The sequence below is a fragment of the Oncorhynchus kisutch genome, linkage group LG23 (assembly GCF_002021735.2).
Source record: "Oncorhynchus kisutch isolate 150728-3 linkage group LG23, Okis_V2, whole genome shotgun sequence".
Taxonomy (NCBI): Eukaryota; Metazoa; Chordata; class Actinopteri; order Salmoniformes; family Salmonidae; genus Oncorhynchus; species Oncorhynchus kisutch.
Genome location: NC_034196.2, coordinates 14,252,661 through 14,274,451, shown reverse-complemented (window position 1 = coordinate 14,274,451; position 21,791 = coordinate 14,252,661). Strand labels below are relative to the sequence as shown.

The 21,791-nt window shown below is 43.9% G+C and overlaps 1 protein-coding gene across 1 annotated transcript; it reads right to left on the bottom strand.

The window, feature by feature from the left end:
* Window positions 1-1,763: 1,763 nt before the first annotated feature.
* Window positions 1,764-21,001, bottom strand: LOC109867926 (inositol polyphosphate 5-phosphatase K). The gene is made up of 13 exons (XM_020457258.2): window positions 20,280-21,001; window positions 15,043-15,666; window positions 13,677-13,784; window positions 13,384-13,492; window positions 13,133-13,249; window positions 10,975-11,150; window positions 6,288-6,399; window positions 5,890-5,999; window positions 4,831-5,041; window positions 4,506-4,643; window positions 4,316-4,381; window positions 4,064-4,168; window positions 1,764-3,902 (listed from the first exon to the last, which is right to left on the bottom strand). Exons 2-13 carry the CDS (start codon window positions 15,660-15,662, stop codon window positions 3,432-3,434), a joined length of 2,343 nt encoding a protein of 780 aa, XP_020312847.1. The 5' UTR covers window positions 15,663-15,666; window positions 20,280-21,001; the 3' UTR covers window positions 1,764-3,431.
* Window positions 21,002-21,791: the final 790 nt, after the last annotated feature.

Sequence of the window (21,791 nt, the reverse complement as noted above, 5' to 3'; positions counted from 1 at the left end):
TGGTATCCTGGTTTCCATGTGATGCCATTCCATTCGTTCTGTTCCAGCCATTATTATGAGCCGTCCTCCCCTCAGCAGCCTCCACTGGTTCATACCCAGCTTCTTGCCTATTCAACATGCTAAACTCCATAAAATTATGTAATGGCTTTAGAAGCTTCTGATAGGCTAATTGACATAATTTGAGTCAATTGGAGGTGTACCTGTGGATGTCTTTCAAGGCCTACCTTCAATCTCAATGCCTCTTTGCTTGACATCAAGGGAAAATCAAAAGAAATCAGGTAGGTACCACATTCAATTGTACAAACAACATTAAGCAAGTATAAACACCATGGGACCACGCAGCCGTTATACTGCTCAGGAAGGAGACGCAGTCTGTCTCCTAGAGATGAACGTACTTTGGTGCGAAAAGTGCAAATCAATCCCAGAACAACAGCAAAGGACCTTGTGAAGATGCTGGATGAAACAGGTACAAAAGTATCTATACCCCACAGTAAAATGAGTCCTATATCGACATAACTTGAAAGGCTGCTCAGCAAGGAAGAAGCCACTGCTCCAAAACCGCCACAAAAAAAAGCCAGACTACGGTTTGCAACTGCACATGGGGTCAAAAATCACACTTTTTGGAGAAATGTCCTCTGGTCTGATGAAACAAAAATATAACTTTTTGGCCATAAAAACCATTGTTATGTTTGGAGGAAAAGGGGGGATGCTCGCAAGTTGAAGAACACCATCCCAACCATGAAGCACGGGGGTGGCAACATCATGTCGTGGGGGTGCTTTGCTGCAGGAGGGTCTGGTGCACTTAACAAAATAGATGGCATTATGAGGAAGGACAATGATGTGGATATATTGAATAAACATCTCAAGACATCAGTCAGGAAGTTGAAGCTTGGTCGCAAATGGGTTTTCCAAATGGACAATGTCCCCAAGCATACTTCCAAGGTTGTGGCAAAATGGCTTAAGGACAACAAAGTCAAGGTATTGGAGTGGCCATCACAAAGCCCTGACCTCAATCCCATTGAAAATTTGTGGACAGAACTGAAAAAGCATGTGCGAGCATGGAGGCCTCTATCTCTACTCAGTTACACCAGCTCTGTCAGGAGGAATGGGCCAAAATTCACCCAACATATTGTGGGAAGCTTGTGGAAGGCTACCCGAAACGTTTGACCCAAGTTAAACCATTTAAAGGCAATGCTACCAAATACTAATTGAGAGTATGTATACTTCTGACCCACTGGGAATGTGATGAAAAAAATAAAATATGAAATAATTCTCTACTATTATTCTGACATGTCACATTCTTAAAATAAAGTGGTGATCATCACTGACTGAGTTTAAATGTATTTGGCTAAGGCGTACGTAAACTTCCGACTTCAACTCTATTTACAAAACAATATATAGGGGATAGGAAATGATGCAGACAATTACGTTGATGGAATCCATAATCTATCTGCAACATTAAAGTTGATCTCCCGCAAAATAAAAAATCCTAATAACATCAGAAAAATTTGGAACATAAGCAGGTTACACCGAACATTGTGTGACAGACTGTGTGAAAAAGAAGAAGCTGACCAGGAGATGGCATTTACAGTTATATATTAACCTTCTAGTTTGCTGAAGATATGATGACAATGAGTTGAACCTCACATGTGCAATATGAAAATATCTAGATCATTGTGACAAAACCTGCGGACTCTTTGCACATAATAATTATGAGCTGTCCAATTGAATGTTCTGGAATAATGATAATACAAAATCAAGTCTCTTTTTCATGTTGTTCATTTTATTTTCTTCAGACACCCTCACACAACCAATATTTCAACAACCAAAACAAACCACTAAACCATTAGAAGTCTTAACTTAAAAATAAGACAATATTTTTTTCTCAAACATGTACAGTGCTACACATATACACACAAGATGGGAAGATTCAGAAACAAACCACTTTAATAGAAATTGGAGCTTGGGAGTATAGAAAGACAGATATAATACCACACCAAGTGATCCAGGCCGATAGGTAGAGCATATTTACAGACATCCCTTCAATTTACTATATAACAACAATAATGTACATTGCAGATTTACTCTTGCTTTGGTTTTACATTTGTGTACATACAGTATTTATACGAGTCTGTATAGCACTTGGGGTAACGCTTAAACTTTCAGCGATTTGGACTAGCTCCCTACAGGATGGAGTCACTGATAAGTAGATTGCTCTTAGGTGTAAATTCATATTTAGGGGACTTTGAGCAGTTCTGGACCGATTCCGAACAACATTTTTGTGTACAGAGTGCTCTGTGAACGGCACAACATAAATTACTGTGAACTCCGTGAAAGCTCTGGTTGTCTCCGCCCTCAGCTGACATGCAGTATGTGAAATTGCATGTGAAACGGAGAGCCTAGCGATTGCAGATAAAGCAGTCTCATCTCGCTGTAATGTTCTCAGGTGGATTTAGAGCTCACAACATGAAAAAATACAAAATTATTTCGTAGAATTGAAACAATGTCACTTTCTCTGGGTCACATAGGGACGAAATCACTTTGTGCTTAAAGCTGGCGTCACAAGTCTGCTGGAATTTGAATGGCGTCTCTGCGTCTCTCAGAGGATGTTGGGGTGAAAAGTCTCTGTCGTCAGTTATTTGAAATGGTGCCAATTTTGTATGATCATATTTATTTTAGTTATAAGGTGAAATCTTAGAGTAAGTCGTTTATAATTTCATTGTTACTATATTTTGAAAGCATTTCAATAATTAAAATCCATATTTCCCCATTTTTGTTGAATAGGAAAACAAATACATATATATATATATATATATATATATATATATATATATATGATGTTTCATATTTGCACTGTGTACTTGAGCTTGTATCCTCAGCTTGTATTATTGTATCCTCCTCCTTGTATCCTCAGCTAAGCATTAGCTGGTATTGTTTATGGCCCTCTCATGATAAATAATTACTTTTGGGTATGTCTATTTAGACGGAAATCTACATTTTGACATTACATTTAACAGGTTTTAAGAAATAGAGACAACTGGTTGACCACCATGTGGAATGTTGTAAACTACAACTTGTACCATGCACTGCTTTTATGAGTGCAGTGACAGTGTGAGGTCAGATCAGCATAGAAACAATGGACCATATCAGCCCTAGATACTATCATCATATGGTGTTTACTGGCCTCATTTCAACAGTCTTATCTTAGGGCTAGATTCAATCTGTATCGCAGAAACAAATTTAAGGGTAATTTCCGATTGAGCCGACATGCAGCGTTTTCCGTGAACACAGTCTCCGTGAAAGCGGGAAAATTGCCTTTAAATTTCGAGCTATAATGCGGATCTTCCACAATAATTCTTCGATATGGATTGAATTCAACCTTTAATGCCTCTGCATATTCATGACCCCACAGATAGTGTTGGTTGGGCTCCTCATAAACTTGTCTCTCCAGTCTTGCCTGGTGACCTGCCCCCTGTGGGGGTGACCTGAGTTGGTCTATGCTCCCCCAGGATGGCAGCGATTAGAGCCTCTGGGGCTGAGACCCCGCCTCCAGGGGACACAGGGCTGCGGGGGGAGAGCGGGCTGATGGGCGATGGCAGGGTGTCCTGGGGGGACACCAGGCGCTCCTTCTTAGCAGCAGAGCAGGGCGAGCGGCTGCTTGGGAGCCCCTCTAGGGGACGAGGGTGCAGGCTGAGGCTCTGCAGGGAGGGCATGGGGGTGTTGGAGTGAGCAGGACTGTGGCTGCGGCGGTGGCGATGGTGGCATTTTATTTTTCCAGGGCTTGGGCTGCGGGAGCTAGCAGGGGCCAGCAGGACCAGTGTGCTGTCATCCTCCGAGCTGACGTCAGAACTGTCTGAGCGGCATACTGTTGTGGCTGTCGGGCTGCGCACAGGAACATGGATCTACAGGAGATGGAGGAAGTTTGGGTAAGAGAAAAGTGTGGTAGGGAACAAAATTAGGAGAAAAGTAGAAATATCCAGCAGAACTGAATGGCAGACAGCAACTGCTTTATTCTCTGTTCATTGAACAACACAGGAAGGAAAACGTCAGGAAGGGTCCTGACCTGAAAGGGCGATGTCACACCGATAATAGTGTTCATGTTATTACTGTAGAAACCCAAAATGTATTCCCCTGCATCCCTGGGTAAATCCTCCTCTGTAAATGTCACCTGAGAGAAAGGGGAAGAGAGTGAAGAAAACTACAAATAGAGAAAATAGAAACATAATCAGTGGATGTGTGGATAAATGTTTTCTCATCTCAATGGATGTCTGAGGTTGAGTTAGTGGGAGTATGTTTGTCAGGCTTTGTATCATACCTGTGACCCATGATCTGCTTTGGCCCACACATATGTTACATAATCCTTGTGATGTTTGAACCCAACCTGTGTAGACAAATCACAGACTTCAATTGACTATGGAACAATTATGCATAGCCCTAATAAACTATAGATATTGTGTGAGAGAAAATATGAAATCTCACTGCCTTGAAGTTGAAGTCACAGTTACCTTGTATATTGCAACCCAGTCCCATGAGCTGCGCTGGACGTTGGACATCACAGTAAATCTGACTGTAGCGTCAGAAACCTTAGTCCACTCCTTCACATACTCTAGCGTTACAAGAGGAAGGTCCACTTTAAATGGGAACTGAGGGAGAGAGCATGAGAGTGAAAAATAAACAGAGATAGAAAGATAATTTCAGAGGGTGATTCTTATGTGATGACTTTCTAAGGCTATAATGTAACAGTAAAGGTTTTTAACCATATCTGGATAAACATCAAACACTGTGACTGCTGGGGTGAGAGTCCAGGGGTCACAGGGAGGTTGGACTTACATGTAATGAGAAGACAGCAGAGACAGGCTTGTGATCGCTGCAGGTGTAGCCCATGTGACTGCGGTAGGAATGTTGCACCACCTTGGTTGCCCCACCCAGCCAAGAGGTCAGGCCATGCTGCAGCGCAGCATTGTGGGTAGGAACAGGGGAGCCCGTACAACGCAGACGCCACAGGATACGGTCTGTCCATGCTGGCTTTCGCTTCTTACTGCTGTGAGAGGAACAGAGAGAGAGAGATAAGTGGGAATTGGAGGTCAGTGAATCCATCAATAGAGGTGTTAATATGAAACCAATAACTTGACAACTGATTTTGCTGCACTCATTATGTCTAAGGCCTAGCTACAAGGTCTGTAACCTGATTTGATGTGTGCATAAATGTGAGAAGTAAGCGTATGTAACCAGGTGTTGAATGCATGTACCCAGGATACAGAAACCTTACCTTAGGTTCAGGGTCACCTCAGTCATGACTCCCATGGTCGGCCAAGCTGATTAGTATACGTTCAAAGTGGTAACCCAAAATAAATAAAAACTAAAGAAAACTACAAAGAATGTATGAATGTTTACATATATATATATATATATATATATATATATATATATGTATATGTATATGGGTATATGTATGTATATAGATATATATTTACCCCAAAAATATATGGGGGATTGGGAAATGATGCAGACAATTACATTGATGGAAGCAAGAATCTATCCGCAATATTAAAGCTGATCCACCCCTCCCCCCAAAAAAGAAAACTACAAAGAGGCACGCCTAAAATAAAGAGGCTAACTAACACAAAACAACACCAAACACTGACAGGCTGAGAAGCATCTGGTCACACACACACACACACCCGTCAACTTCTCCCGGCTTCCTGGCAGAGCACAGCCCCTAACCCGGTTGGTGCTGCCACCTGGGGATGGAGTGTGGACGTGTATCCTGGTGGTGCGTTGCCTAACTGTGTCCTAACACTAAACTACCCCCTATATCATAGCAAGTCATTAAAAAGGGAGCGTCACATCAATCACAAACCATTTATTGCTCTACACAGTATCACGTACCTGGTGTCGTATGTGTGTGTCCCCACATCAAACTTATATGTGGGGGGGAATTTGAGAGGGCCTTCTAAGAAGCCGTCTAAGATGGACTCACTGTTTTTGGCTATGTTGAGCTGCAAAACAAACATGTGAGAATGAAGAGAAAGAGAGCGAGGGAAAGAGAGACATAGAAAATACAATTAAATCATCAAAATAGTTTGCTTGACTTGATGCAGCCACTGTGATTGAATATTATTGGGTGTAGGTTGATTTTTGTTGGTGCTATAGCTATCTCTGCTGATAATTAACCAACAGTCATTATTTTCAAAGATAAACATGACTTCCATTTGGTACTCTGTTTTCAAAGAAAATTCCATTTGGACTCTTTTTTTTAAATGTCAAATAACTGACAGATTTCTCACCTGGTCTCTCTCCCACAGCAAAGGTAGTTTATTGCTGTCAATGGCACTCTTCACCACATGAATGTCATAGTCCTCTATGCGGAAGTTAAGATCTCCAAACCAGAACACCACGCTGGGAGAAGAACACAGGACCATTTCACCACTCTATGAGCCAACAACTGATCATCAGAACACCAGGCTTAAAGATTTCGCCGGAGGGTAGGGCTGCCGTCTTATAGGCTCTTAAGCAACCATGCTATTTTGTTAGTTTTTCCGCGTTGTTCGTAACTTGTTTTGTACATAATGTTGCTGCTACCGTCTCTTGTGACCGATAAAAGAGTTTCTGGACATCAGAACTGGGATTACTCACCTCAAATTGGACGAGGAGTTCTTCTTCAATGAGTCGGACGCGAAGGATATACTACGAACACCCGACCAGGCCCAGATCCCTGTGATTCGCTGGAAAAGGAAACGTAGGTTTCGCGGAAAGAGATCAGGATGCCTTTTGAGGATCAGGCGACGAGTGGCTAATCTGCCCTTGCCTTCCATTATGCTAGCTAACATTCAATCGCTGGAAAATAAATGGGACGAACTGAAAGCATGTATATCCTACCAACGGGACATTAAAAACGGTAATATCTTATGTTTCACCCAGTCGTGGCTGAATGACGACATTAAGAACATACAGCTGGCGGGTTGTACACTCTTTCGGCAGGACAGAACAGCAGCCTCTGGTAAGACACGGGGCGGTGGCCTGTGCATATTTGTAAAGAATAGCTGGTGCATGATATATAAGGAAGTCTCAGGGTTTTACTCCCCTAAGGTAGAGTATATCATGATAAGCTGTAGACCACACTATCTACCTAGAGCGTTTTCATCTGTATTTTTCATAGCTGTCTACATAACACCACAGACCGAGGTTGGCACTAAAATCGCACTCAATGAGCTGTATTCCGCCATAAGCAAACAGGAAAATGCTCAGGCGGCGCTCCTAGTGGCCGGGGATTTTAATGCAATGAAACTTAAATCAGTTTTACCTCATTTCTATCAGCATGTTAAATGTGCAACCAGAGGGGAAAAAAATTCTAGACCAGTTTTTCTCCACACACAGAGACACATACAAAGCTCCCCCTCGCCCTCCATTTGGCAAATCTGACCATAACTCTATCCTCCTGATTCCTGCTTACAAGCAAAAATGAATGCAGGAAGCACCAGTGACTCGGTCTATAAAAAAGTGGTCAGATGAAGCAGATGCTAAACTAGAGGACTGTTTTGCTAGCACAGACTAGAATATGTTCCCGGGATTCCTCCGATGGCATTGAGGAGTACACCCCATCAGTCACTGGCTTTATCAATAAGTGCATCGAGGACGTCGTCCCCACAGTGACCGTACGTACATACCCCAACCAGAAGCCATGGATTACAGGTGACATTCGCACTGAGCTCAAGGCTAGAGCTGCCGCTTTCAAGGAGTGGGACTCTAACCTGGAAGCTTATAAGAAATCCCGCTATGCCCTCCGATGAACCATCAAACAGGCAAAGTGTCTATACAGGACTTAGGAAAAATCGTACAACACCGGCGGATGTGGCAGGGCTTGCAAACTATTACAGACTACAAAGGGAAGCACAGCCGAGAGCTGCCCAGGGACACAAGCCTACCAGACGAGCTAAATCACTTCTATGCTCGCTTCGAGGCAAGTAACACTGAAACATGCATGAGAGCATCAGCTGTTCCGGACAACTGTATGAATCAAGCTCTCTGCAGCCGATGTGAGTAAGACCTTTAAACAGGTCAACATTCACAGGCCACTGGGTCAGACAGATTACCAGGACATGTACTCCGAGCATGCACTGACCAACTGGCAAGTGTCTTCACTGACATTTTCAACCTCTCCCTGTCTGAGTCTGTAATACCAACATGTTTCAAGCAGACCACCATAGTCCCTGTGCCCAAGAACACTAAGGTATAACCTGCCTAAATGACTACCAAGCCGTAGCACTCACGTCTGTAGCTATGAAATGCTTTGAAAGGCTGGTCATGGCTCACATCAACACCATTATCCCAGAAACCCTAGACACGCTCCAATTTGCATACCTAATCCAACAGATTCACAGATGATACAATCTCTATTGCACACCATACTGCCCTTTCCCACCTGGACAAAAGGAACACCTATGTGAGAATGCTATTCATTGACTACAGCTTAGCGTTCAACACCATAGTGCCCTCAAATCTCATTACTAAGCTAAGGACCCTGGGACTAAACACCTCCCTCTGCAACTGGATCCCGGACTTCCTGACGGGCCGCCCCCAGGTTGGAAGGGTAGGTAACAACACATCCGCCACGCTGATCCTCAACACAGGGGCCCCTCAGGGGTGTGTGCTCATTCCCCTCCTGTACTCCCTGTTCACTCATGACTGCACGGCAAGGCACGACTCCATCATTAAATTTGCTAATGACACAACAGTGGTAGGCCTGATCACCGGCAACGATGAGACAGCCTATAGGGAGGAGGTCAGAGACCTAACCGTGTGGAGCATGGACAACAACCTTTCCCTCAACGTGATCAAGACAAAGGAGATGATTGTGGACTACAGGAAAAGGAGGACCGAGCATGCCCCCATCCTCATCGACGGGGCTGTAGTGGAGCAGGTTGAGAGCTTCAAGTTCCTTGGAGTCCACATCACCAACAAATTAACAAGACAGTCGTGAAGAGGGCACGACAAAACCTTTTCCCCCTCAGGAGACGGAAAAGATTTGGCATGGGTCCTCAGATACTCAAAAGGTTTTCCAGCTGCACCATTGAGAGCATCCTGACCGGTTGCATCACTGCCTGGTATGGCAACTGCTCGGCCTCCAACTGCAAGGTACTACTGAGGGTAGTGCGTACGGCCCAGTACATCACCGTTGCCAATCTTCCTGCCATCCAGGACCTCTATACCAGGCAGTGTCAAATGAAGGCCCTAAAAATTGTCAAAGACTCCAGCCACCCTAGTCATAGACTGTTCTCTCTGCTACCGCACGGCAAGCGGTACCAGAGCGCCAAGTCCAAGAGGCTTCTAATCAGCTTCTACCCCAAGCCATAAGACTCCTGAACAGCTAATGGCTACCCAGACTATTTGCATTGCCTCCACCCCACGCTGCTGCTACTCTATTATTATCTATGCATAGCCACTTTAATAACTCTACCTACATGTACACAATTACCTCAGTTACCCCCCGCACATTGACACATTGACTCTGTACCGGTACACCCTGTATATAACCCCGTTATTGTCATTTACTGCTGCTCTTTAATTATTTGTTATTCTTATCTCTTAATTTTTTGGGGATTTTCTTAAAACTGCATTGTTGGTTAAGGGCTTGTAAGTAAGCATTTCACTGTAAGGTCTACCTACACCTGTTGTATTCGGGGCATGTGACAAATAACATTTCATTTGATTTGATAATTATGACCAGGAGTATTTCCTGACCACACATGACCTAACCACCTGACCTGACCACCTGACCTTGACCACATGAAAAAACTATTTGATTTTTTAAAAAAGTGTGAAACTTTACTTGATTTTACTTTCATAGCACGTTATGACACGGGCATAACCATGTCATAACTTGTCATAATCTGTCATAATGTCGTTCGAACATTGTCATGACATATTTTTACACATATATTGCGTTATTTTATGGCTGGTTATGACACCTACATAAGAGTGTCAAAACCCATATTTATTCAAAATATTTTTTTCCCTGCCAAGAAGTTTCCTTTAATTTGAAAGTTTGTTTCTTAAATCATTTGTTGTTGTAATTAATGTTTTTTCATCATATTTTAAATAACTTTATGACACTGTCATGAAGCATTATGACCACCCTGTGTCACTTAGACTAAGAAAATACACTTTATGACACTGTCAAGAAGCATTATCACATATATCCTCTCTAGGTTTCTTCCTCAATTCCTGCCTTTCTAGGGAGCTTTTCCTCGTCACCGTGCTTCTACTGTACATCTGCATTGCTTGCCTTTTGGGGTTTTAGGCTGGGTTTCTGTATAAGCACTTTGTGACATCTGCTGACGTAACATTTATAAATACATTTGATTGATTGAGATAGGCCTGTCACGTAAATGCTCTTATGTCAGTCATCAGTCAAAAAGAGGATGTCTTGTCCTGCTCCTGAAATATACTCCTGTATTCATCCCAGTCATCAGCAACAGTGCATTGGGGTAGGTGAATGTCTGACATCAATGGGGTGCGCATATACAATGCTAATTTAATATGGTCCAAAAAAGAATAATGATATAACATAAACATACTGTTGACATGTAGGATGTGGTGTAATGCAATGTTTTGCCTTTTGTGGTAGGTTATGTGGGTTTTACACTCTTATGTAGGTGTCATAACCAGCCATATAATAACTACTGTGCTTGGTTTTGTGAGTTTTGACAGTCTTATGTAGGTGTCATAACCTGCCATAAAAAATGCTATATATGTCACAACAGGTCTAAATATATGCTATGACAGGTCTAAATATATGCTATGACAAGTTATGTCAGCTTTTATTACATGGTTATGACTGTGTCATAACGTGTTATAATGCTGGGTTGTCAAGTAAAATGTCACCAAAAAAACTCCCATAGGTGGTCAGGTGGGATAAACTCCTGGTCCTAGACATACTGTTTACATCAGCCCTCTCCAATCAAAATGACCCACTCGTGGTCCAGCACACCCGAGGCGGTCCCGCCCTCAAACTGCTGTTGCTGCAGAATGCTTCCAAAGTCCTCCATGCGCTGCTCCAGGTTCCGCATGTGAGCCGGCAGATGACAGTTCAGGAAACACACCGGGTGGCCGAACATCGTCATCCTCGCACTTACACCCCCTTTATTACCCTGGGGGAGGGGAATAGAGAGAGAGTATGAAAATGTAACACACAATGATGGATAAAAGATGGATGCTCTACCAGCCTTTAATCAAACATCCACTGTGATAAGGATGAAAGGACAGATGGCATTTTGGTATCGTTTGCATCAAAGAGCCAGACAGTCCTGCTGCACTGACCTCAGGGAGAAGGAGACTGCTCCGGCAGCCAGAACTGATGCTGACATCAACACGCTCAGGAAGGTCACGCATGCACACACACACACACACACCTCTTTTCTCTCTCCCTGGCATATTAACATATTTTGATGCAATTTAAAAGCTACAGTGCATTCAGAAAGTATTCAGACCTCTTAACTTTTTCCATATTTTGTTACGTTACAGCCTTATTCTAAAATGGATTACATTTATTTATGTCCTCATCAATCTACACACAATACCCTATAATCACAAATCAAAAACTGTTTTTTAGAAAGTTTTGCAAATGGATTACAGATAAAAAACAGATACGGTATTGACATAAGTATTCATACCCTTTGCTATGAGACTCAAACTTGAGCTCAGATGCATCATGTTTCCGTTGATTATCCTTGAGATGTTTCAACAACTTGATTGGAGTCCACCTGTGGTAAATTCAATTGATTGGACATGATTTGGAAAGGCACACACCTGTCTATATAAGGTCCCACAGTTGACAATGCATGTCAGAGCAAAAACCAAGCCATGAGGTCGAATGAATTGTCCATAGAGCTCCGAGACAGGATTGTGTCGAGGCACAGATCTGGGGAAGGGTGCCAAAAAATGTCTGCAGCATTGAAGGTCCCCAAGAACACAGTGGCCTCCATCATTCTTAATGGAAGAAGATTGGAACCACCAAGACTCTTCCTAGTGCTGTTCGCCCGGCCAAACTGAGCAATCGGGGGAGAAGGGCCTTGGTCATGGTGGTGACCAAGAACCCGATGGTCACTCTGACAGAGCTCCAGAGTTCCTCTGTGGAGATGGGAGAAGCTTTCAGAAGGACAACCATCTCTGCAGGACTCCACCAATCAGTTCTTTATGGTACAGTGGCTAGACGGAAGCCACTCCTGAGTAAAAGGCACATGACAGCCCGCTTGGAGTTTGCCAAAAGGCACCTAAAGGACTCCCAGACCATGAGAAACAAGATTTAACTCTTTGGCCTGAATGCCAGGCATCACGTCTGGAGAAAACCTGGCACCATCCCTACTGTGAAGCAAGGTGGTGGCAGCATCATGCTGTGTGGGTGTTTTTCAGAGGCAGGGACTTGGAGACTAGTCAGGATCGAGGGAAAGATGAACAGCTCAAAGTACAGAGAGATCCTTGAAGAAAACCTGATTTAGAGTGCTCAGGACCTCAGACTCGGGCAAAGGTTCACCTTCCAACAGGACAACGACCCTAAGCACACAGTCAAGACAACGCAGGAGTGGCGTCGGGGTAAGTCTTTGAATGTCCTCGAGTGGCCCAGCCAGAGCACAGACTTGAACCCGATCAAACTTTTCTGGAAAGACCTGAAAATAGCTGTGCAGTGACACTCCCCATCCAACCTGACAGAGCTTGAGAGGATCTGCAGAGAAGAATGTGAGAAACTCTTCAACTACAGGTGTGCAAAGCTTGTAGCATCATATCCAAGAAGACTCAAGGCTGTAATCACTGCCGAAGGTGCTTCAACAAAGTTCTGAGTAAAGGGTTTGAATACTTATGTAAATGTGATATTTAAGTAATTTTTTATAAATTTGCCAAAATGTCTAAAAACCTATTTTTGCTTTGTCCTTATGGGCTATTGTGTGTAGATTGAAAAACAACAACAATTTAATACATTTTAGAATAAGGCTGTAACATAACAAAATATGGAATAAGTCAAGGGGTCTGAATATTTTCCGTATACACTGTACGTATTTGTGAACAAGGGTTTTTGGACTCTACATTTAACAACAAGCTCCTATTTTAGAGCAGGGGTTGCCAGGGTGACACTCACCCAGTAGCCCCCGAGGCCTGTGCGTGTTTTCTCTGTCTGCAAACCCCTCAGAAATGGAAGATGACAACATTTTGAGAACACCAGCAACAGCACCCCCTGCATACGCTGGGACGTCACCTATAGCGATAGAGGGGGAGGTGAGAGCGAGAGAGAGAGAGAGAGGGAGAGAGAGAAATAGAGAGTAACTGTATCCACAGAGATTGAGACAGTGACTGGCCTTGCACAACATTGCGAGTTAACTCTTTACTGACCAGCACATATCCAAATCGACTCAGTGTGTCCATGCAGAGTTCACTCCACTGGTCGGTGAAGAGAGCATCCTTCAGCCGCTTGTTAATCATAGAGTTCACTTCCTGTAGCCTGAGTGGGGAGGAAGAGAGGAAGAACAACTCATAACTCAGTGGGAGGAGAAGAGGAATAAGGAGAATGTTTGGATGATTAGATGAGGTGACATCAGTAGTAGATGAGAGATCAGAACAGTGATAGAGGTATGATGGAGGAGACATTGAATGCTGGCACCGTTTTGATTGGAGCAGAAGCTCACCCAATGATAAACATGTCTGTGCTCCCATCGCCAGCATGTGGCCCAAACAGAGAGGTGATGTCATCAGGAGGAAGAGCAGAGCCCACATTCCATGTGACAATGTGAACCCTATCAGAGGACGACACAGGGGGTAATGCACATCCTACATTATCAGTAAAACTACATACATTAGTTAAACTTTACATACACTACATGCCCAAAATTATGTGGACACCTGCTCGTCGAACATCTCATTCCAAAATCATGGGCAGTAATATGGAGTTGGTCCCCCCTTTGCTGCTATAACAGCTTCCACTCTTCTGGGAAGGCTTTCCACTAGATGTTGGAACATTGCTGCGGGGACTTGCTTGGGCGAGTAGGCCTAGCTCGCAGTCAGCATTCCAATTCATTACAAAGGTAGTGAGTGTTGCAACCGAGGACTGATGCTTTTTTACGCGCTACGCACTTCAGCACTCAGCGGCCCTGTTCTGTGAGCTTGTGAGGCCTACCACTTCGCTGCTGAGCCGTTCTTGCTCCTAGACATTTCCACTTCACAATAACAGCACTTACAGTTGACCGGGGCAGCTCTAGCAGGGCAGAGATCTGACGAACTGAGTTGGTGGAAAGGAGGCATCCTATGATGGTGCCACGTTGAATGTCACTAAGCTCTTCAATATGTGCCATTCTACTGCCAGTGTTTGTCTATGGAGATTGCATGTCGGTGTGCTCGATTGTATACACCTGTCAGCAACGGGTGTGGCTGAAATAGCTGAATCCACTAATTGGAAAGGGGTGTCTACATACTTTTGTAGTGTAGATTTGCAATCATAACTGTGCAGTAATGTAATTATTGTGTAATAATGTATAGCTCAATGTTAAGTGTTGAACCCATACTGTACTCTTACTTGACTCAAAATGTCAAGTGACCAGTGAACATATTATAGCCAATCCCTTGACCCTAGGGTAAATGGACTATAAACTGCACCTACAGGAACAATCCAATCTAATATCAGTAAAAGTGGTTGTGAATGAACAGAAGGGGAGAGAGAGAGAGAACTGTCTGGGACCTCTGTCAAGGAAATGTGCAGCCTGTATGCATTCTGTCTAGTTCAGATGGTTCTTACTGAGATTAATGGCATTTGATTCATATGACACATTCTGGCTCATATCAACTCATCATCCTGCAAATGGCTTCTATACCGGAGGCTGGGTTCTGCCTAGCTCGTTTGCCATGCCAAGGACGGAAAGAGAGAACAATCTCCATGGAGACAACAACATGTTACTGTATTTAGTCAGGGAGTAGAACAAAAACTTTAGAACAAATATAATATACAGTGGGCATGCTACTGAAATAGTACTTGGCGTCATCATTTGTGATCTGTCTCACCTGAAGCCGTAATCTGTTTCTCCTTCAGTCTTGTCAGTCTGTAGCTGGTTCTTCACAGCGCCTCCAGGGGATCTGGTCCCCTGGGGTTGTGGACTGGAGCCTGGTTTGGGGCTGAGGCTGGATGGCGGGGTGAGGCAAGGCTGAGGCAGGTTAGGCTGTGGGATGAGGTAAGACTGGCTGGTGTAAGGCTGAGTGCTATGAGGACTCTGAGGACTGCGGGACAACTGGGAAGACTCTGTGGGGGACTGGGACAGGGAGATGGGGCTGTGTGGTCCAGGAATGCGGTTTGGAATAAAGGCCTTATCCTTCATATCAGCCTCTGGACCTCTGGAGGAATTCAGTCCAGTAGGTCTGGGACGGCTGATGTTGACTGGAACTGCAGCACGGGACCCAGGCTGTACATGCTCCGGCCTCACCGGGTCTAGCATCTCACGTACACCTGAGGCCTGAATTGGACCCATTCCTGGGAGTTTCCCAGATCCCACTATGGGACAGGTCATAGAGGTGTCCCGGGCTGTTGGCTGTAGGGGTAGAGCAGGTCCTGGAACAGCATTCAATCCAGATTGTCTAGAGACTCTTGCTGGATCTATACTGCTTTGTTTCTGCTGCATTTGATCCATCAACCTGATTAGTAACCACAAATCATGTGGAAGGGATGGGAGAGCGTTTGTTAGATAAAGAGATTGAACAGATGGGAGAGCAATTACAAGAGAGAGGAATGTGCAGTCTGCTGAGCTGGTTGTGTAACCGATGCAAATGTAGAATGAGAAGATGAGAGACCTGTGTTTGTTTTTCCTTCACAACCCCTTCCCTCATCCCCCTCTGGTCACAGACTGTCTCCATCTAACACCGAACCCTGTGGCCTGACTGGGAGGGGGAATTGGCATGGAGCCAGAAGGGGGTGAGGGAACTGGCTCACACGGAGTACCTGTCCACCTCCTGCCCCCCCAGTCCCCAGACATCACAGCTGACATCATAACCATACTAAACCATAGGCAGTCGGTGGGAACCAACTTTCTACCCCAATCCATGTCTACTTTCCTGTTGCTTAGCAACACATTTCAGTCCCCTAGTCCAACCCCCTTTCTATCCCATTACTCCCTGCTCCATTCCCTCCTTGCATCTTCCCTTTCAACTACTGTATGTTATGGAGGGGAAGGGTGGGCTTTTCTACTCTTCAAACTAATCTATCGTGCCCCTCTGCCTCAGAAAATGCAGGTAGAACAATGTATATCTCTAACACACTCTAACACACACACTATGTGTGGCAGCAAGAGTCTCAGACAGAACACTAACCCACTGCAGCAGTAGATATAGCACAAGAACACAATGGGTCACATGACATTAAGTAGGCTACATAGTAGCCCTCACTCTATGAGAATCATCCTATAAAATGCCAGTGACAGCAAGAACAGCTCACTTACCAAAACATATTGTTTGTCCGCCAACCTCCATAAATTAAATACCTCCCCTGATTTATTCATGACATTCAGAGTGGCTCTGGAAACTGAAGGGTACATGTGACCACTTCAATGTGCAAGGGTAGCCTAAACATAATAGATTGTGGTTGTGGTCATGGAAGGTGTGTCACTGTCAATAAAGCAATATATTGGAAAGAAAAAAGCCATCACAAATGTTGTTGTTAGTGGCTATATACATGTTGATTCAGCCATTGAATGGACAGCCATTGATCACGTGACACCAATCATTACTATGTGAAGACTCAATAGCACATTGAAGCCAAATGGTGTTGATTAAGATGGCATCTCATGGATACATAACATGCACAGTTTGAGGTACTCCAGGAAGTGCCGTTGCAGGCTAGCTCAGTGCTACCCTTTCTCATTGAGTAACTCAAGTTGAAGGTGGCTGGGGTACTGCAGGCTGCTATTAGCAATTCAATAATCCTTATCCTTTATCTTGTGTGCAATTTTGAAATAAATCGGTTGAAGAGCATACATCTGGTGTATTAGAAGCAATTACATACCATGATTGTCTTTGATTTTTTTTTTCCACAAAGATTGCCATTTTCCCATTCACTACAGTGTTTGCTGACAATGCCTGTAGTACCGTGGTCGGCCTTGAACATCCGTGGCTTCAATGAGAGGGAAGCCACGGAAGCCCTCATTCTCCCCTGGAAGCCCTCGTTATCCCCTAGTTTCAGAAGAGGTGGAGTCATATAGGTGGACTACAAGTGACCTACAGCAGCTGCAGGAAAGCCTGTCCCTTTAAGAACTCAGTGATGATGTCACAACTATCACAAGCTGCCAGAGTGTTTAGTTCATTACCAAGCAGAGCTTGCCACCTACAGCTGTGAACACAACTCTCAGTTTTGGACATTATTTATTTTATATTGCAGACGAAATCCTGAGAAAATCCAATCAGGAAGTGACTCTTATTTTGAAACCCCTGTCTTTCTATGCATCCCTATTGCCCATTGAAAGGGATATCAACCAGATTCCTTTTCCTGTGGCTTCCCTAAGGTGTCTACAGCCTTTAGACGTAGTTTCAGGCCTTTATTTTGAAGAATGAGCGTAAACGACTACATTGCGTAAGTGGCCAGCTGAGGGCTCTGAGTGATTCTTGCGTAAAACACAGAGGTAGTCATTTTTCCTCTCGCTCCTACTGAAAAGCCAATTGTCCCAGTTGATATATTATTGAATAGATATTTGAAAAACACCTTGAGGATTGATTATAAAAAACGTTTGCCATGTTTCTGTCGATATTATGGAACTATTTCCGGTTGATTTCTCAACATAAGGTGACCAACAAAAGGAGGTATTTTGGGTATAAAAATAATCTTTATGGAACAAAAGGAACATTTGCTTTCTAACTGGGAGTCTTGTCAGTGAAAACATCCGAAGATCATCAAAGGTAAACGGTTAATTTGATTGCTTTTCTGATTTTCGTGACAAAGCTTCGTGCTGCTAGCTGGACATAATGCTATGCTAGGCTATCGATAAACTTACACAAACGCTTGTCTTGCTTTGGCTGTGACAAGGGTGATTAACAAAAGGCTAAGCTGTGTTTCACTATATTTCACTTGTGATTTCATGAATATGAATATTTTCTAGTCATATTTTTGGACATTTTTGCTAATTAGTGTAGTTGATGACAATTCTCCCGGATCCGGGATGGGTAGTTCCAAGAGGGTCTCCAATTAACATTAAAGAATCCTAAACTGAGGAACTGTCTCTCTCACCATCTCTCTAATAGGAGTACAATCTCCATAACTTCACCTACTCAATCACTGAATAAATTCCAGAGGCATCATCCTCTAATTCATGGTCCTTAGAGTTGGATTGAGTAAACAACCTGAAGATATGGATCCGACACATACGGACCCATCCAATAAAGACATCCCCCTCGCTCACCTGGGCGATTATGCTGTTGAATATCTCCCCACCACTCAGGCACCCCCATCATTAGGACGAAGGAGTAGTCGAGCGGAGGGGTGCTATCAGATCCAGATAAAGTGCCAGCTTATCAGTGAGCCGCTTCCCAGATCTATCCCACTTCCAAGCAGCTATGTTGGAGGAAAGAATGAAGCTCATGGAGTTTAATGACCTACAACGCCGGCTAGAGCAAGATCACAATGTTGACGTCGTGTCGACGCATTGCAGCCGAAGCCAGAGAAGCTCAGCGACAACAGGAAGAAACTCAGCGTCGACAGGAGGAAGCTCATCGGGCCGGAGAAGCAATAGCTACACAATTGAACAGGCAGCAGCATATACAGAAGGTAGCTAATGAGCTAGATCTAGCCAAGCTTGTCACATCCTTTCTTAAAGAAAGAGATGAAGGTGTTGATGCAGCCAGAACCCAGATGACTCAATCAGAGCAGAGGAGCCCCTCACCAGCACTGTCTGATGAATCATGTGACAGCTTTGCGTCTATCCCACTCACACAACCACAACACGCCAACCTAGGAGAAAGAGGCGGAGCCTATGAAGACTCACATCATCTTTCCCTGCCTACCCGAGGCACTCATCTCCATCTCCCGTGGTTATGCTCCAGCTCCCATGGTTACGCACCCTGCTCCAGCTCCCATGGTTACGCACCCTGCTCCAGCTCCCATGGTTCCACACCCTGCTACAGCTCCTGTGGTTCCTCACCCAGCTCCAGCTTCCGTGGTTCCGCACCCAGGATCAACACCTATGGCTCCATACACCGGACCAGCACCTGCGGCTTCATACCCTGGACCAGCATCTGCAGCGCCATATCCTGCACCAGGATTTACACCATACCCTGTTCCAGGTGAACCCTACTTAACTGTGGGACAAAGCATACCTTATCCAGTCCCAGCAGCACCAGGCTTCCATCCTGGTTTAAGCGTGCGCTATCCCAACTGATCAGCGAAAGTAATGCCACAGGCTGTTCAACAACTTAACCTCAATTCTAAACCTGAGACCTTCACACTCAGGACAGTTCGACAAGACGTTGTGCAACTGCAAGGTGCCTCAGTTACCTTTGATGTGTTTCCCCTGCTCAATCCTTTCAAGAAGTATCAGATATGACCGCAGACAACCTAGGTCTTTCCAAACACTCCCACCAAAAGCAATACGACCACCTCCATAAGCAGCCTTTGCCACGGGTAGCCCAAGCTCAACCTCTGCTGCTGATTGGTTCAGACATGCCTCACCTCCTGATACCCCATACAGCTACAGTGTACAGGCCCGCCTGGTGGACCCATTGCCGTCCACACCGAACTCGGCTGGTCCTTGCAAGGCCCTACTAGCTTAGTCCACACAGCACCAGCGGATTTAGTTTTTTTTACATCAAATATATTTGTGGTCATATTTGCAGGGAATATAACAAATTAAAGGCCTATTATTATTGTTAAAAATGTGTTTGTGAAAAGTAATGTAAAATTGCTTATAACACCATTATACTTCCTAAACTGTTATTTATTTTTGGAAGAAAAAATGATCTAAAAATAAATATTCTCTAAAAATAAAGAAATTAAAACAATTCACGGACCACCTGCAGTACCCCCATGGACCACAGGTTGGAAACCACTTGACCTAGAGATTATTTTCTACTCAACTGTCACATATCAGAGATTACATATGATCTATAATATCACTTGGTACAGGTCTACTCAGCCATGCACCTCTTTGCTATGGCACGCTGAACTATGAACATTTAAAAACAAGAATGCATGATCAATCAACATGCAATAATAATCACATACAGACATGCTGTGGGGTTGCGCACACTCTCTGTGACAAATAATTTACCTTTCATCTGCAAGGTGAAATGCTTCGCCAGTGAATCGGTCTCAATCAGGCGCAAGGCAGGGCATGATGAAATACTTATCCAATTGAATTAATCCATGATATGGGACATATCTACAGGTTTTCAATCGTCAAAACACCAGCACTTTACGGTTAACGGCTTTCTTCTAGACTCATCTGAAATATACTACGCCCCGGGGAATGACAAGTCGATACCCTGGCGAATGACAGCCCGTGAGTGACACTAGCGTGACCTGTCAAAGGTGAAAAACCGGGCGCTGTTCCCGGTACGCGAGTTTAGTGTCCTAAAAAGTGAAAAACAGTAGATTCGTGCCTGATGTCCAGTAAACACAGCATCCTTGAGATAGACTACTGCTGGAGCTTCTGTGCGCGTGATACCGACTGTTCAGTTTACAGGACAGTTGCCTGCGCCTCGATCCTGCTTACCTGCTATCTGACCAGTGCAACTGTTTTCCTAGAGAGGAACCAACATCTACACACCGTCCTGAGACTGTCTGATTAAGAATAGAGTCAGAGCTGGCGACCGTAATAAAGGAACCCAAGATGAATCTCAACCCCCAAATTCAGCTGACGTTGTGACTAGGATTACATAAATGAATTGAGCATCTGTCGTGTCAATTATGTAATTAATCCGAGAGTTAGTCTTACACCACCATAGAGAGAATTAAAATGTCACAACGTCAGGCAGGTTGCTAGGCTACCTTAAAGCGCAGACTAGTGTAATGATATCGTTATTACAGGACACTGCGCAAGAGCGCCCGGAATTGGTGCCCCACGTGACCACTATGCTTGAGCGCAGTTAATCATATTTCAAGTAAAATCATTCTGACAGGATTGGCAGAGATGACATAACTTTTCTGTTATGTGAACTATGATTGCACGTTTAAACCGTAAAATGTAGGCTACTGGGATGGATCTGATTTATATCTTGTAAAACAGAGTAGGCTTATGTCATTAACCAGATTTTCAACATGTTGATGCTACCTTTTATAATTATATAAAATATATGCAACAAATTGTCCACCAACAGGTTTTTGTGACAATGCAGCACACAACCAATAAGCAAAGCATGCGGACTTCGGGCACTTCAACATAATTGTTTGCGTTTTCACCACCAACACAATCAAATAGACTATGTAAATTTCAACAAACAGAAACTACATCCCTCCCTTGAACCCAGTATCAAAGGCTTGGTTTGACAATCTCTTGACGTCATATTTTTTTGGTGTTTTGTAACAGATTTCTATTTTCTATTTCCATTCATCAAATGACGTTTGGATGCTGGAATTATATTTTGGACAAAAGTGCGCATGTAACCTACAGGAGACTTTTGAAGTAGCCTAATTAGATTAAAACATGGTTACTGGTTGTGTTTATGCCACACATAAAAGGTAATACATTTTAAATGTGAAATGACAAATACTTAGGCTATATTGAACATTTAGGTTCTAAGGTGCTCAAGGAATTGCCTCAGAGGAGGCAAGAGCCTGATTT